The 13,508-nt window shown below is 38.1% G+C and overlaps 1 protein-coding gene and 1 long non-coding RNA gene across 8 annotated transcripts in view; one reads left to right on the top strand and one right to left on the bottom strand.

Annotated features, from left to right (window-relative positions):
- ADGRB3 (adhesion G protein-coupled receptor B3) overlaps positions 1-13,508 on the top strand; it is a 600,799-nt gene that overhangs the window by 546,714 nt on the left and 40,577 nt on the right. For all 7 annotated transcript variants that reach the window (XM_054023981.1, XM_054023978.1, XM_054023982.1 and 4 more), the window contains 3 exons: positions 5,174-5,324; positions 5,925-5,994; positions 10,800-10,866. In XM_054023981.1, coding sequence (XP_053879956.1) covers positions 5,174-5,324; positions 5,925-5,994; positions 10,800-10,866 — 288 coding nt within the window. The remainder of the gene's footprint in view (positions 1-5,173; positions 5,325-5,924; positions 5,995-10,799; positions 10,867-13,508) is intronic.
- Positions 1-13,508, bottom strand: part of LOC128834849 (uncharacterized) — a 28,091-nt gene that overhangs the window by 14,258 nt on the left and 325 nt on the right. The window lies entirely within an intron of this gene.

Below are 13,508 nucleotides of genomic sequence, written 5' to 3'. Positions count from 1 at the left end.
ATTCCTTTGGGATTAGAGTCAGACCAGGTTTGGGGGTCTTGATGTGGGTATCATACTAGTTGCCTTTTGGGGGCTGGAAAGGAATTTTTCCCTCACTGGCAGATTGACCTTCTCAGCAGCCCATGAACCTGGTGGGTAGATTTAGATTTTAAATTCATTTTGTTGCAACTTGGCATGTGCCAGTAGAGGTAATCATTCATCAGGGTTTCTGGTTCCCCGATAGACCAGAACTGAAAATGGATTAGAGATTAAATGGATCAAAGAAGGCAGAGAATGGGGTTATGGCTCCTGATTTCTAGTACAGGGAAGAGACAACTCCTTTCCCAAATCCCTTAACCCCCAGATGAGGGAAAGGCAATGGGATCTCAGCAACAATTCAGGGACCAAGTTCACAGAGTTGGGGGTGGGGAGAATGGTACCCCCTCAGCAGGTGGAACAGATTACAAAGGAAGGATGACCTGCACTGGATAAATTATTTCCAGATGTGTTACTTAATAAAGCTGCAACCTACTTAAACTACATTCCTGGTTCATTGTCTTTCTTCCGGTATTGTCTGGGCAATACTACCAGGATCCACAGGAAAAAATTTCACTGGCAATCCTTGCTACACACCTTCAGCAAAGGGTAGCATACACTGTCTTTAGGGACAGTTCCCTGGTGCTTGCTGATATGCAGGTGCTTGGGCCCATTTTCAAGACCCTGAATACACCCAGAAACAGCCTCTCAGATTTCAGAGCGACTCGTAATGATACTGCCCCAGCCCCTTGCACTCAAGAAGTGCTGGAGGCAGCATTATGGCTGCTTCCTGCACATGGGCATTGGAGTTTGAGAAGGGACTTTTCATTCACTCATCTCCATCTCCAACCTACCTATGCTGGAGCAGCCATCGTTTGTTCAAAGTGCTTCTAAGATATTATTTGCCTATGATGACATCTCTTAAAAAAATAATGTTATGTAGTTATGCTGGTGGGAAGTGGGATTGTTCCTTTTTGTGTTTAGTCTGCTGGTTCACTTTTTGTTCTAAGGATTCTAGGCATACGTTTCTCGGTATCGCTACTTGGTGTTCCATTGATGACAGCCACTTGTGGGAATGAAAATTTGCCACTATTTAGTAGGGTCTTACTGAATTTATGTTTCTAGGATATATCCCAACATTGCTTTTTGAGGGGGAATATAATAGATTCTATAATCAGGATTCTCCAGTAGCTCTTAGGGAACATTATGGTGATGGAGGTAATGTCTCTTGGTTGATATGTGACACTAAGGTTTTTACCTCTGGGGTTCATTAAAGATCCCATGTACGACTCAGAGGAGTTAGAGATATTAATCCCTATGTCCTGCTCAAACTCCAGCGTGTGTAATTTCTAGAGTTTGTAGCAAAACTTTTTTCACCAGTTTTCAGGTTTTGGGGCCAACATGATAGTTAACGTTTTAATCATGAGTTCTTGCTCAAAAAGAGCCAAGTTCATATTTATGTCAGAAAATTATTAACATCTCTCTTTTTTTCAATACAGATCTACATTTGGTCCCAATCCTGCAGTCCATACTCAGTCAAAACTTCCATAGCGGTTATTAGTTACTTTGACTAAATAAAGAGAATACGCTTTGTCCCAATATGCATTATGTATGTGCTGTATAGTTTGTTACATGAAAAGTAATAAGCTTTGATTTTTGTGGTGGGTTTTGTTTTGTTTTTTTCGGGGTAGGTAATACTCTGTGTTACCTATGCAGTTTTTCTCTGAAAGCTTCTAACATTGACAAAAAACAGCTTTGGGGAGCAAATCTGTGCTCCATAGAACATGTCTCAGCTTTTACAAAAAGACTGACAGGAAGGCAAATTAAAGTTTTATAATATGAATTTATAATATGTGAGCCAGCTGCTACAGGAACACAGTCATTTCTATATTTTCTGTCATTTTGTTTACTGTGCAGTTCTCTATATATTCTTTATTTTAAATAAGATTTTATATTATGGTAATACCTCCTGCCAGGCAGTTTACTACTGTCAGGGGGAAGAAATCCTATACAACACTTTCTAAAAGGTCTAATGCCCTTCTATTGGAATTTTTTAAAGGAACGCTGAAATTAAATCTATTGGCTAAGATTTTTTATCTAAGAGAAAAAGGAAAGGCTTATTTTGCATCTGTAAACAAATGACACTGCAGACGATGTACCATTAACAACAGCTGCTGGAAGGATAGTCATAAACCAGATACTGTAGTTGTTGGCTTGTAATTATGGCATAAGAGAGGTTGGATGTAAGTGACCTGAAAAAAAAATTGAGGCCCTTGCTAAGTGAGTGACATCAGGGTTTTAGTTTCATGATATGGAACTCTGGAGCTTGCAGTCATGTTGCATAGTGATGTTATCAGATGAATACTAATTCAGGACAGTTTAAGACTTTTCTGTTGCAATACTGTCTCCAATTAACTTAGTGGACAAAATACAGGAGTGTATATTATAGAAATTAGAATGAGAATGTCAGGGATTTTTGAAAACAGCGTATGTGCTTTAACACATAAAAGGTCTAAAGCACAGACATCCAGGATTTAACATGCACATTACTTTAGTTCAGCATAATCTTAACACCTCAAGTATGCTTATATGGCCACGATATAATACTTGGTCTACCTGCAAATCCATCTGTTTATCTGGCCAAGCTTTTTATTGTAATATTACCACCCAGTGTAATAATACCATCATTGTGGCTTTACTGGGATGGATTTTATGAGCTCACATAGTTTTGGAGCAGCTAAATTTAAGAATTAATGGTAATAAATTAATATTTTGGTCACTGGCTACCCCTTGTAATCATAGGTGCTGGAACTAGGGGTGCTGTGGGTGCTGCTGCACACCCTGTCTTGAAGAGGTTTCCACCACACAGGGTTTACAGTTTGGTTCAATGGCTCTCAGCACCCGCTCTATACAAGTTGTTCCAGCACATCTGCTTATAATTGTTTCTCAAGAGATATGGAATGGTCACATTGCTTTCATGATATGCCTTTATCCTGTCTTTTATTTTGAAGTAACGGAATAAAATAGAGTGCTTTTCCAGTGTGCAGTAATTTTATATGGACCAGATTTACAGTATCTTTTTATTGCCTGATGATATTTTCAGGTGTATATTGTGGGCCTAATTCTGCACTCACTGAACTCAGTGGGAATTTTGCCATTAGTTTATATAGAAGTAACTTCAATGCTAATTGTTTTAAACAGGCACTGAGAGCAGTTGTGTACCAATTCAGCAATGTGATTCAATCTGATTTTAGGTCAGAAGCAGTCCTGCAATATAACCTCAAAAATTAACCTCTCTTTCGCTGTCTAGGTTTTTTGTTCCACACACATCACTGTGACAGCTGAAGGCTTCCATGTTTCTCACGTGGCTGTTATGACAGTCAAAATAATTTTTTTCAATGCAGCATTGAAACTTATTTTAAAATAAAGTATATACTTGTATGCATAATTTAAAGCTTGATTCTTATCTCATTTACCTGTGTGTAAAACAAGAATATCTGCACTGAAGTCAGTGGAGTTACAACTAGTAGAAAACAAGTGTGAGATCAGAATTGGTCCTACGGAATATTCAGATAAGGTAAAGCTGCAAAACTGGACTCATTAATATTAAAGTAATTCCTCTAGGGTCTCTTATATCTCACAGATATTTTCATTAAAGAAAGCTAAAGGTTTGTCAAAACTTTGAATTCATAATACTAAAGTAGGTATCAGTTTCTTTACTGGACTCTTGAAATAGATGTAGAAATTATTTGGCAGTTTGCAGATTAAGAAATTCAACCGAACCAGGCATATGAGAGAAATATTAAAGATAAAAGTGAACCATGAACAAGCAGCAGAACTGTAGTAGTAATAAGTGCAATAAATTAAAGGAATGTAATTTGTTTCAGATGAGGACTCAGGAAAATCAGTGTGATCAAAAACCAAATCAAATCACAAAACACAAAATAGGATGGGTTTAAAAAAATTTAAAAATATAAAGCAAACTAAAAAATAATCACGTGGTGTATCACTTCCCTTCTTATCTGTACTTTATATATTTCAGTGCTGATTTAGCAAAGTACTTGAGTACCTGCATAATATTAATTCTTGCGGAGCCTCCATGCTTAAGTATTGTTGAATTGGTGTCTTAGCTAGAAACTCTTTGGGAGAGGAACTTGTCTTATTATTAGAGGTATGCTAGATAAATTAATAATAACACTAATATTAAAAAATTCTAAATCCATATCAAGCTAAGTTCTTGTGTTGCTGACATCTGTTGTTTTGGCAGGGTGTTTTGATCTTGATCTGATTAAACCATATTTTAAAATGTAATAAAGATCTATACGGTTTATATTCTACAGTATTGGTGTGGTTTTGATGCCAGGGTATTATACATACTGCATTTAATAGTCTGAATTGTACTGTCTCTAGAATTCCATACTGAAATAAAGCAGTGAAATGATGGATTATAATTTACTTTCAAGGGAGAGTCAAATTTACTTATATGAGCCAAAATGTCAAATTTAATTAAAGGCTACAGTGACGGAGCAGAGCATGTGCTGGATGAGTTCAGAGTACTTTTCAGATGACAAATGACTGACATGCATAAAAACAATAACCAAAATAATTGCTAAGGAAACGTTGCTTAAACCTGACTAAAAAAATCAGGCCATGTATGCCAAGAGCTTCCCATGGCATTACATTCTGTAAGATTTAAATGAAAAATCAAATAAAGCAGGAAGCTTTAATCTGCCCCCTGGAGTTCAGATTTATAGTCAAGATTTGTCTGCATGAGGGGAAAGAACATAAAAATGGCAATTAGGTTTGTTTGTTTGTATTTGCACATTCACTCTGTTCAGTGTAGTGAAATTGCAATGTTCAGAAACCATGTAACCTATTCATTGCAGTGGCTTTGCAATGTTCTGTGGCCAAAGTAAAGATGTAAGAAACTTTGCTCTATTCTATATTTAAATATTTTTCATTAAAACTGTCTATGTTAGTGTATTTCAGAACAGGGTTCAACCTGTTCTGTATAATCCAAATCTCTGTGTCAAATGTGCTATAAAGATGGAGGTGTGATGTTCGGGGTAAAGGTCAAGCTGATAGAATATGACAACCCTCTGAAGGAGAAATGATTGTCCCTAAGTATTCAGCATGAGCTTTTCTTTGCTCCCTGCAGGGCATCTGCACCACGACCACCGCATTTTTACACTTCTTCTTCTTAGCTTCGTTCTGTTGGGTTTTGACAGAAGCGTGGCAGTCGTACATGGCTGTTACTGGAAAAATTAGGACACGACTCATAAGGAAACGCTTTTTGTGCCTTGGATGGGGTAAGCCCATAAAAATCATGTCACCAGAATCATTAGAATTGAATGTTATGCATTTACACAATTGGGGGTGTTGGTATTTATTTCAATAATCCTGACAGGTTGTTGATAGCATAGTTACTAAACAGAAAATCAGGACAAGGAGATTTCCCTTTTTATTGGAAGCACCAATGTAATTTTATTCTCTTGATTTGGCTCAAGATACAGTTGATGAATATGCCAATGTTCTTGTACTTTATTATGCTGTAACATATATGCTTTTAGCGTCATTTTAGTAGCTTTTCTGCAAAATAGTGTAATGCAGACAAAAGCCCCTCACTGAAAATCCACTGAATCTCTGTGTTATTTGTTCATTTTAAGCTATTTCAAACATACTGGTAACTTAGCAACACGAAAATGATGCACACTGGGCTAAAAATCTAGCTCTTCCCTTGTGCTTGGGGAAGAAACAAACGCTGCAGCAGAGCAGTGCTTTGTTAAATGATTCATTCCATATCAAATTGATCATTTTAGATGAAAGTCGTTCGCTCTCATCATTTCATTTCACCCAATAGAACAGCGGTATTTAGCTGAGCCTTAATGACAATTGCTGTTTTTTTCCAGGTTTACCAGCATTAGTAGTGGCAATATCAATAGGCTTTACCAAGACGAAAGGATATGGAACATCTCACTAGTAAGTCAGTCTGCAGTGATAAATCATGTTTTTGATTAACAAGGCTGCCATGCCCTATAGAGATTATACTACACAGTATAAGGCCCATTGTGTGTCCCTTCATGTGCAGGACACTGCTGAAAGCCGAATGCCCCATACAAAGAGTGAAAAGAAAATCAGAGTCCAGTATTAAACTCAGTCCTGTGCAGTGCTGAGTACACTCAACTCCGAATGAGCACTGAGGACATGAGCATATCTCAGGAGGCTCTCAGTCCTTTGCAGGATTAAGCCCATTGTTAGTAGCACTGTACTTATCCTGCTAAGATTATTCATGCGGGACTGGTTACTTCAGCTGCATATTTGTTTCCTGCTTCCTGCTGAGCTGCTTGGTACTTTTTAAATGGGAGATTATTGAAATATTGATGGAAATAATCAATTACTAATAAGGAGTAACCTTAAATGCAATGATATATGGGTGCTTGTATGCCTGACAGCTCCTCTCCAAACATCCACATGGACAAAACCAGCTTTCCAAACACTTGTGGAACTAAAAAACACGAAAGGACGTGCATATGGACCAAAGGAATCAGGACCTGGATTTCAAAACATGTTTACAAAAACATGTTCATGTTGTTTGACCAATCTGGCATCAGATCTGCTGTGGGGTAGAGTCCTCTACTCTTCAGGTCTTTGGAAGCTGCCACAATTGGCCACTTCATCCCGCAGTCTGCAGACAAAGGCGGGAGATGTTTTCCGCTCAACACAGGGCATCAAGAGCTGAGGAGCTGTCCCACTCTAGAACTCATCAATGATAGGTAGTGCCTCCTCATCCTGTGTAGCTAAAGCAATCCAGTAGGAATTCTGTCCTATCCCTCCTAGATTATGGTTGCTTGTGGGTTCTTTAGCTACCCTGTATTAAGGAATCTAGTAGCGCTGTTTGCCATTCCACAGTTACAAAGGTGCTGGCAGCAGGAACAAGACTTATTGCCAGATACTCCTAGATTGTAGGGTGCCATTTCCAGAAGACCTTTTCCAGACTGAAAGAGCAATGAATGGAAACAGGAAAATTGGTCCTGGTCCCCACATGAAGATTCATACTGGTAAGAGGGAGGTCCTAGAACCAGTCTAGGGAAAACGGATTAAGAAGGGGGATTAAGAAACACCACTGAGGGAGGAGCTGGGGAAATAGCATTAGACCAGATCCATGGAACAACTGTATGCCTGGGCTGTTGGGAGTGGCTTGGTTAGAAGTTGAACTCACCTTGATTTCAGGTGAACTTAGATTTCTACCTGAATTTTTCACACAACCCTAGTTATCAGCAACTTGTGTCATTTCTACTGCACATATGAAAAATATTTTATGCAAAACTCCATTATTCCAATGATGTTATTGATGATATTTCAAAAGCAAGGGATTTCCAAATTATGGTTAGCCTAGCACCTTGATCCATTTGCATATAAGCAGCATGTTGAATTACTTTGCAGTTCACATAACTTTATGCATTAATTTAACCCTTAAACAGCCATAGTTGAGATTGTAAAGGGGTTTCCATTATAGAGGGGTTGTTCAGCGTGGGGAGCAGGCCCTGCTTGGAAGGTGTGCCAAATTAGCTGAGAGGTTCATGGGACAGAGGAACATTGAGCAATGGAGCACTTAAGTTTTAGGAACTTTGCCAGCCAGTGGAATCCACAGCCCCAAGTTAGATGCATAGGCTCCTTGTACATGCAGGGGGAGAGATAAGCACCTAAGATTGGGATCCACAAAAGCTAGCATATTGAGCAGGGAGCCACCTAAACTTGCTAATAGGAAATGGTGAGGAGAGGAGTGGGTCCTAAGTTCCATCTCTCAAAGGCACCTCTCTCCACTTGGGATTCTCAGCAGTGAACTCTCTCCTGGAGTAAGGTACTTAACCAATGTCTTGTAAAAATAATAATAATCAATTATGCCAGAAGAAATGGTGGTATTTAATTATTCATATACAGTGTAACAGTGTCAACAGGACACACTGAGGGAGACCTGCCCAGAATACCCATCACCCAGCAGTTAGGGTCCCCTTCTAGGAGGGGGGAAACCCAAGTTAAATCCCTCTCCATATCAGGCAGCATGGGGAATTGAACCTTGGTCTTCCATATCCCAGGTGAGTGCACTAACCACTGAACTAAAAGTTGGGGTGGGGGGCACAACCACTTTCTCCTTCAGTTGTTTTATATGGGTTTGTGTGAGCATAGAGCATACTTACCAGACTGGGCCCCATAGGCGAGACAGATAGGGGAGCAACTAGTTTGAGGATTTGTGAGATGGGGCCTAGACTAAAGTGGGTGCGCACATGCTCACTTCCAGAAATGTAGGTGCCATCGGGACTTTAACAGTGGAAATTTTGGTGCCTAAGGGTTAAGCAGCTACAGGGTTAGGCAGGAGTTTTCAGGATCTCAGTAGCACCTAAATGTTGGACTTAGGCTCCTAAAGTAGCAGTTAGACCAGAGGTTGGCAACCTTTCAGAAGTGGTGTGCTGAGTCTTCATTTATTCACTCTAATTTAAGGTTTCACGTGCCAGTAATACATTTTAACGTTTTTAGAAGGTCTCTTTCTATAAGTCTATAATATATAACTAAACTATTGTTGTATGTAAAGTAAATAAGGTTTTTAAAATGTTTAAGAAGCTTCATTTAAAATTAAATTAAAATGCAGAATCCCCCAGACCGGTGGCCAAGACCCGGGCAGTGTGAGTGCCACTGAAAATCAGCTTGTGTGCCACCTTTGGCACGCGTGCCATAAGTTGCCTACCCCTGAGTTAGACACTTAAATCCTTTTGTCGATCTAGCCCTAATAGTAAATCTGAAAGAGGAAGCAAAACAAAATCAATGAGACTTAAGGGGTCCTAAGTGCCATAAAGAGTCCTGTGGCATCTTATAGACTAACAGAAGTATTGGAGCATAAGCTTTCGTGGGTGAATACCCACTTCGTCAGACACATGCTTATGCTCCAATACTTCTGTTAGTCTATAAGGTGCCAGAGGACTCTGTCACTTTTTACCGATCCAGACTAACACGGCTACCCCTCTGATACTAAGTGTCATAGTGACTCTTGAAAATAGGACTTAGACTCCTCAGTCAGTTAAGAGATTTTGAAAATTTTACCCTAAGGCTTAGTGTCTGATCCAAAGCCCACTGAAGTCAATGGAAACATTCCCAAAAAAAGTCTGTTTTTGGATCACACCCTTACAGTGGCCACCTTACAGGTAAAACTGTGATTCCTTGTACAAAACCAAAGTAAATGGGGGGGGGGGGCAGTGATCAAGTGCAGGAGGTTGACAGTAATTTGAGAGGGGAGTTCTATTGGAATTCATGTGTACACTGGTCAGAAAATCCAGGGGAAAAAATTCAAAATTTTTAATGAAAACTTTGTATCCAACTTTCAACTATTCTATAAACCAGTAGAAAACCAGCAAAAAATAAATAAATACAAACATATTTTCAATTAAATTAAAAAATAAAGATCCAGGTCCATTAAGAAGTTATCATACAATGGTATCTGAGATATTTTGTCATTGCTTTTTTGGTGGAGGGTAACTGCAGGCAAATATTGACATTTTAGATCAGTGTATCATACTAGCATCCAACACATTAACAGAGGTGGGTCCATATGGCAAAGTTCAGCTCTGTTTTTAGTTACTGTGGGAAACAATTACATTTAATGATTTTTTTTTTTTGGCCTTTAAAATTTCAGCCATAACAGAACAGTAATATTAAGATGTGTTTGTGTTTATATGGTTTTCAAAAGAAAGGGGGGAAAATGGGGGTAGAGGATAAAGACATCTTTATGTAAGTTTATTTGCATGTGAGATTCAAATAAATGCAGTTACTTGCATATCCTTATATGTATGTGTGATCACACACTCCAACAAACGTGAATTTATATGAATGTGTAATCACTGGGGAGGGAAACAGCTGCATTTGCTTCAGTAAGTGAAGCTCCTGATAGTGTTTATATATCTAAGTTTAGCACTGTAGTGTGTTAAATGTTTAGGACTCAATTCTGCAAGCCCTCCGAATCTGGAAATCTGCATGGAAGCACCATACAGAAAGGCCTTGTGGTATTGGACCTCTAGTAGGATATAGCACACAAGAGATGTACAATTTTCATAAATATAGTATTAGTTTTTTAATATTTTTAATATTTCAGAGACACCAATTGGTCCTTAGTCCTTACATGATGTATAATAACTTTTTTAAAGTGCGTATAATCCATAAGACCTTATCCTAGTATTAAATACCAAATTACACCAGTGAAGATTTATAGACAACTATGGTTTTTAATCAAGTTTATTCGATCATGTCATATGCACTTGACCTTAATGAGCATTTAAGTATAAGATAAGTCTGACATTTTAAAAATAAAGTGGTTTTGAGGTCCCTGAGACGAAATAAGTTTCTGAAGAATTTCTTAATAGGTAGAAATTATCTTTTTTGTCATTCACAGTTAGCTCAAAAATGGCTAAATGACATTTTACAAAAATTTACATAAATATTTAACTGTGGACTCAGAATAAGCCTAAGGAATTTCATTGTAAGTGTAACTTGTTTGAAAAGTTGCAGAGGCATGAAAATGGGGCCTAATAATGAAACTCATTTATCAACTGCGTATAGCACCATTACGTCAACAGAGTAATTTCACACCTTTTTCTATGCTTATACAACTCTCTATGTAGACTGAACCGTATGTCAAGTGAATACATATACTATATATGTTTTAGTCACATCACACCTCCATAGCGTAAAAGCTTTATTAATGTGTGGTAGTTCTTTTCCTCTAATGTTCTTTCCAGCTGCTGGCTGTCTCTCGAAGGAGGACTACTCTATGCATTTGTTGGGCCTGCGGCTGCTGTTGTCTTGGTAAACACTTAAATTATTTTTAGTATTTTCATTAGAAATGGTGGAATACTGTCTGAATTACAGAGTGGTTAGTTATGCAGTGGTATTAATTTTACTGCAGACATCCTGAGAACAATGGTCTAAGATTCCCTCAATGTTTTGAATATGCTATTTTTCTGATTGTTTATTTTATTATGTATTTTACATCAACACTATATGTGTCATCATTTCCACAAAGCCACATGAACATCAAGCATAACCAAAGACATTTCTATATGCACAAATAGCTCATCATATATATTGTTATTAGTGTATATTATTTATACAAGTTTATATATTATATGTGTGTACTCTGTACACCTTCAAAAAAATTCTCTAGGAGCAACAACAGGATTTGGCAAGAGTTTATTACCAGGATGAGGTCAATGGGTGAAACTCCTATTCACTTCAAAGAGGCCAAGATTCACCCAATGCTATTACCATGATAATAGCTAACTGTTATTCTTTTCTGGAGGAGCCAGTTAAAAGGCAGGGGAAATATATTTAAGACTTACATAATTATAAAAATAGGTTATAATTTCTAATTATTTAGGAATTAACTATATTTTATTATATGCAAAGTAGGATGTAAGATGGTATTCTAGAAAAGGGTTATGGTACAACTGAAAAATGATTGTTTTGCAAAAGTTGCCTTGTTCATTTTACTCCTGAGCCACACAAAATAAAACTGTGAAAGCATGATATGCTGGTTGCTAACACAAGAATTTTGTTACAAGCATCACTGAATTCTTATTAGTTGTATCCATGTAACGGTTGCTCTCTTATGGAGAAGTTCAGTGACAGCTTTGGTGGCCTGGTGCAAAGCACTGTGCCACTGTTATTCAGGGATGGCAGGCAGGAAAGATGGAATCAGAGGCAGGTCTTCTGTGGCTATTGTCTTGGAAGAAAAAAAAATCATGATCACCGGAAAACTTAACTTATTATGTATCAAACTTCCACAGCCCTGAAAATGTATCTAGGTATTTGAGAAATCCTATATTTGGATCGAATAATCCGAAGTTCTTCATAGATACATTGGTAATACAACATCTGTCAACATTTGTTTAAATTTTCCATGATCAGGATTCATTGATCCTGGACTGTTGACAGGAGGTTCTATATTGGTCAGTTCCAGAGTATTAAAAAGTCTTAGGTCTTGTCTACACTACCGCTTAAATCGATGTAAGTTACGTCGCTCAGGAGTGTGAAAAAGCCACCCCCGGACTGAGATAAGTTGCATCTACTTAAAGCGGTGTCTTCTGCCTCTCATTGGGGTGGAGTAATTATGCTAATGGGACAGCGGTCTCCCTTTGGCATAGCACATCTTCACCAGATGCACTGTGCAACTGTGCTGATGTACTGAGGTAGTGTAGACTAGCCCTTAGATCAGAATGAGCTTGCTGTAAGATTTTGTTATGCATATTGGAAAGAGCTGGATTTATGAAACCCCTGAATCATGCAGGCTCATTGGGGGTTTGCATGTAAACATACCTGTGCACTCACACATTAGGGTTTGGCATACACTCTTTTGAAAATTTGATCCAGAAAGTCCTTCTTCAGGCTCTGTATACTAATTTCAGGGGCCAAAGCCATTCTTAGATATGGCTCTGGTACCTTACAAAATGACCAAGTGACCTTGTCCTATAGGGTGTACACTTTAAACAGAAAAGGCCAGTATGAATAGGGTAATTCACCTCACCACCAGGAACATGCTAATCACTGATTCTTCTTCCTCCCCTTGTAGCCGTAATATATGAGGTAAGGTAAGAATTTAATTTTAGAAGCCCCCATATCACCCACATACATACAACCAGCCCTCACCCCAACATTCCTTCCTCCCTCCCCCCATATACACACACAATGCTGACTGTAAATTTTCTAAACGTTATGAATGTAAATTTGCCTCCTAGTTTTGCTATCTCTTGAAGTGCATTGGCTCTATCCTCAACCCTTTATTGTACATTTATTTGCTATGAAGCTGTTCCACCCAAAGACCTACATCTTTGAATGATTGGTTTGTAACTAATAAATGCAGGAGGGAAATCCTTGATTTCTCAAACTCTTTAGTCAACAAAGCAAAATAAAGTAACATACTTTGCTTATCTTGAAAGTCTTTTATCAATATAATACAATATTTCTTCCAAATTTCCTCATCTTATATTTTGCCATGTATCCTAAAACATGATACCATGACAAAGAACCGACTGTTATCTACAAGTTGCAAGGAATGTAGGATAAAGTGAGAATTAGACTAGGTCACCTAAATATCACCAGCATTAATACTTGTTTTCAAACTATCATGCTGAATTTCAATGCCACAAATAATCTCATCCTCCTAAACTGCTGTTCTCAGGTTTCTCTCATTACAATCTATAAAAGGGGACAGATGGGACAACATTTGCTTAGTATCTCTGGTAAAACAATACCTCCCCCTCTCTACATACTGTCACTCTAAGAGAAGCGTAGGCTAATGTGAGTGAGGAAATACAGGTTTTGCTGAACCCAAATGTTCCACAAATTAGAATGGTGAGTCCTCTTGACCAAATGACTTTATCACATCAAATAAAACAGCAGCCATTGACACTACTTGTCCCTCTTCTACATCAATGATGTCTGGGACCATC

This window comes from Malaclemys terrapin, chromosome 3, assembly GCF_027887155.1.
Source record: "Malaclemys terrapin pileata isolate rMalTer1 chromosome 3, rMalTer1.hap1, whole genome shotgun sequence".
NCBI lineage: Eukaryota > Metazoa > Chordata > Testudines > Emydidae > Malaclemys > Malaclemys terrapin.
The sequence above is the reverse complement of the archived record's forward strand: the minus strand, read 5'-3'. Positions and strand labels throughout refer to the sequence as shown.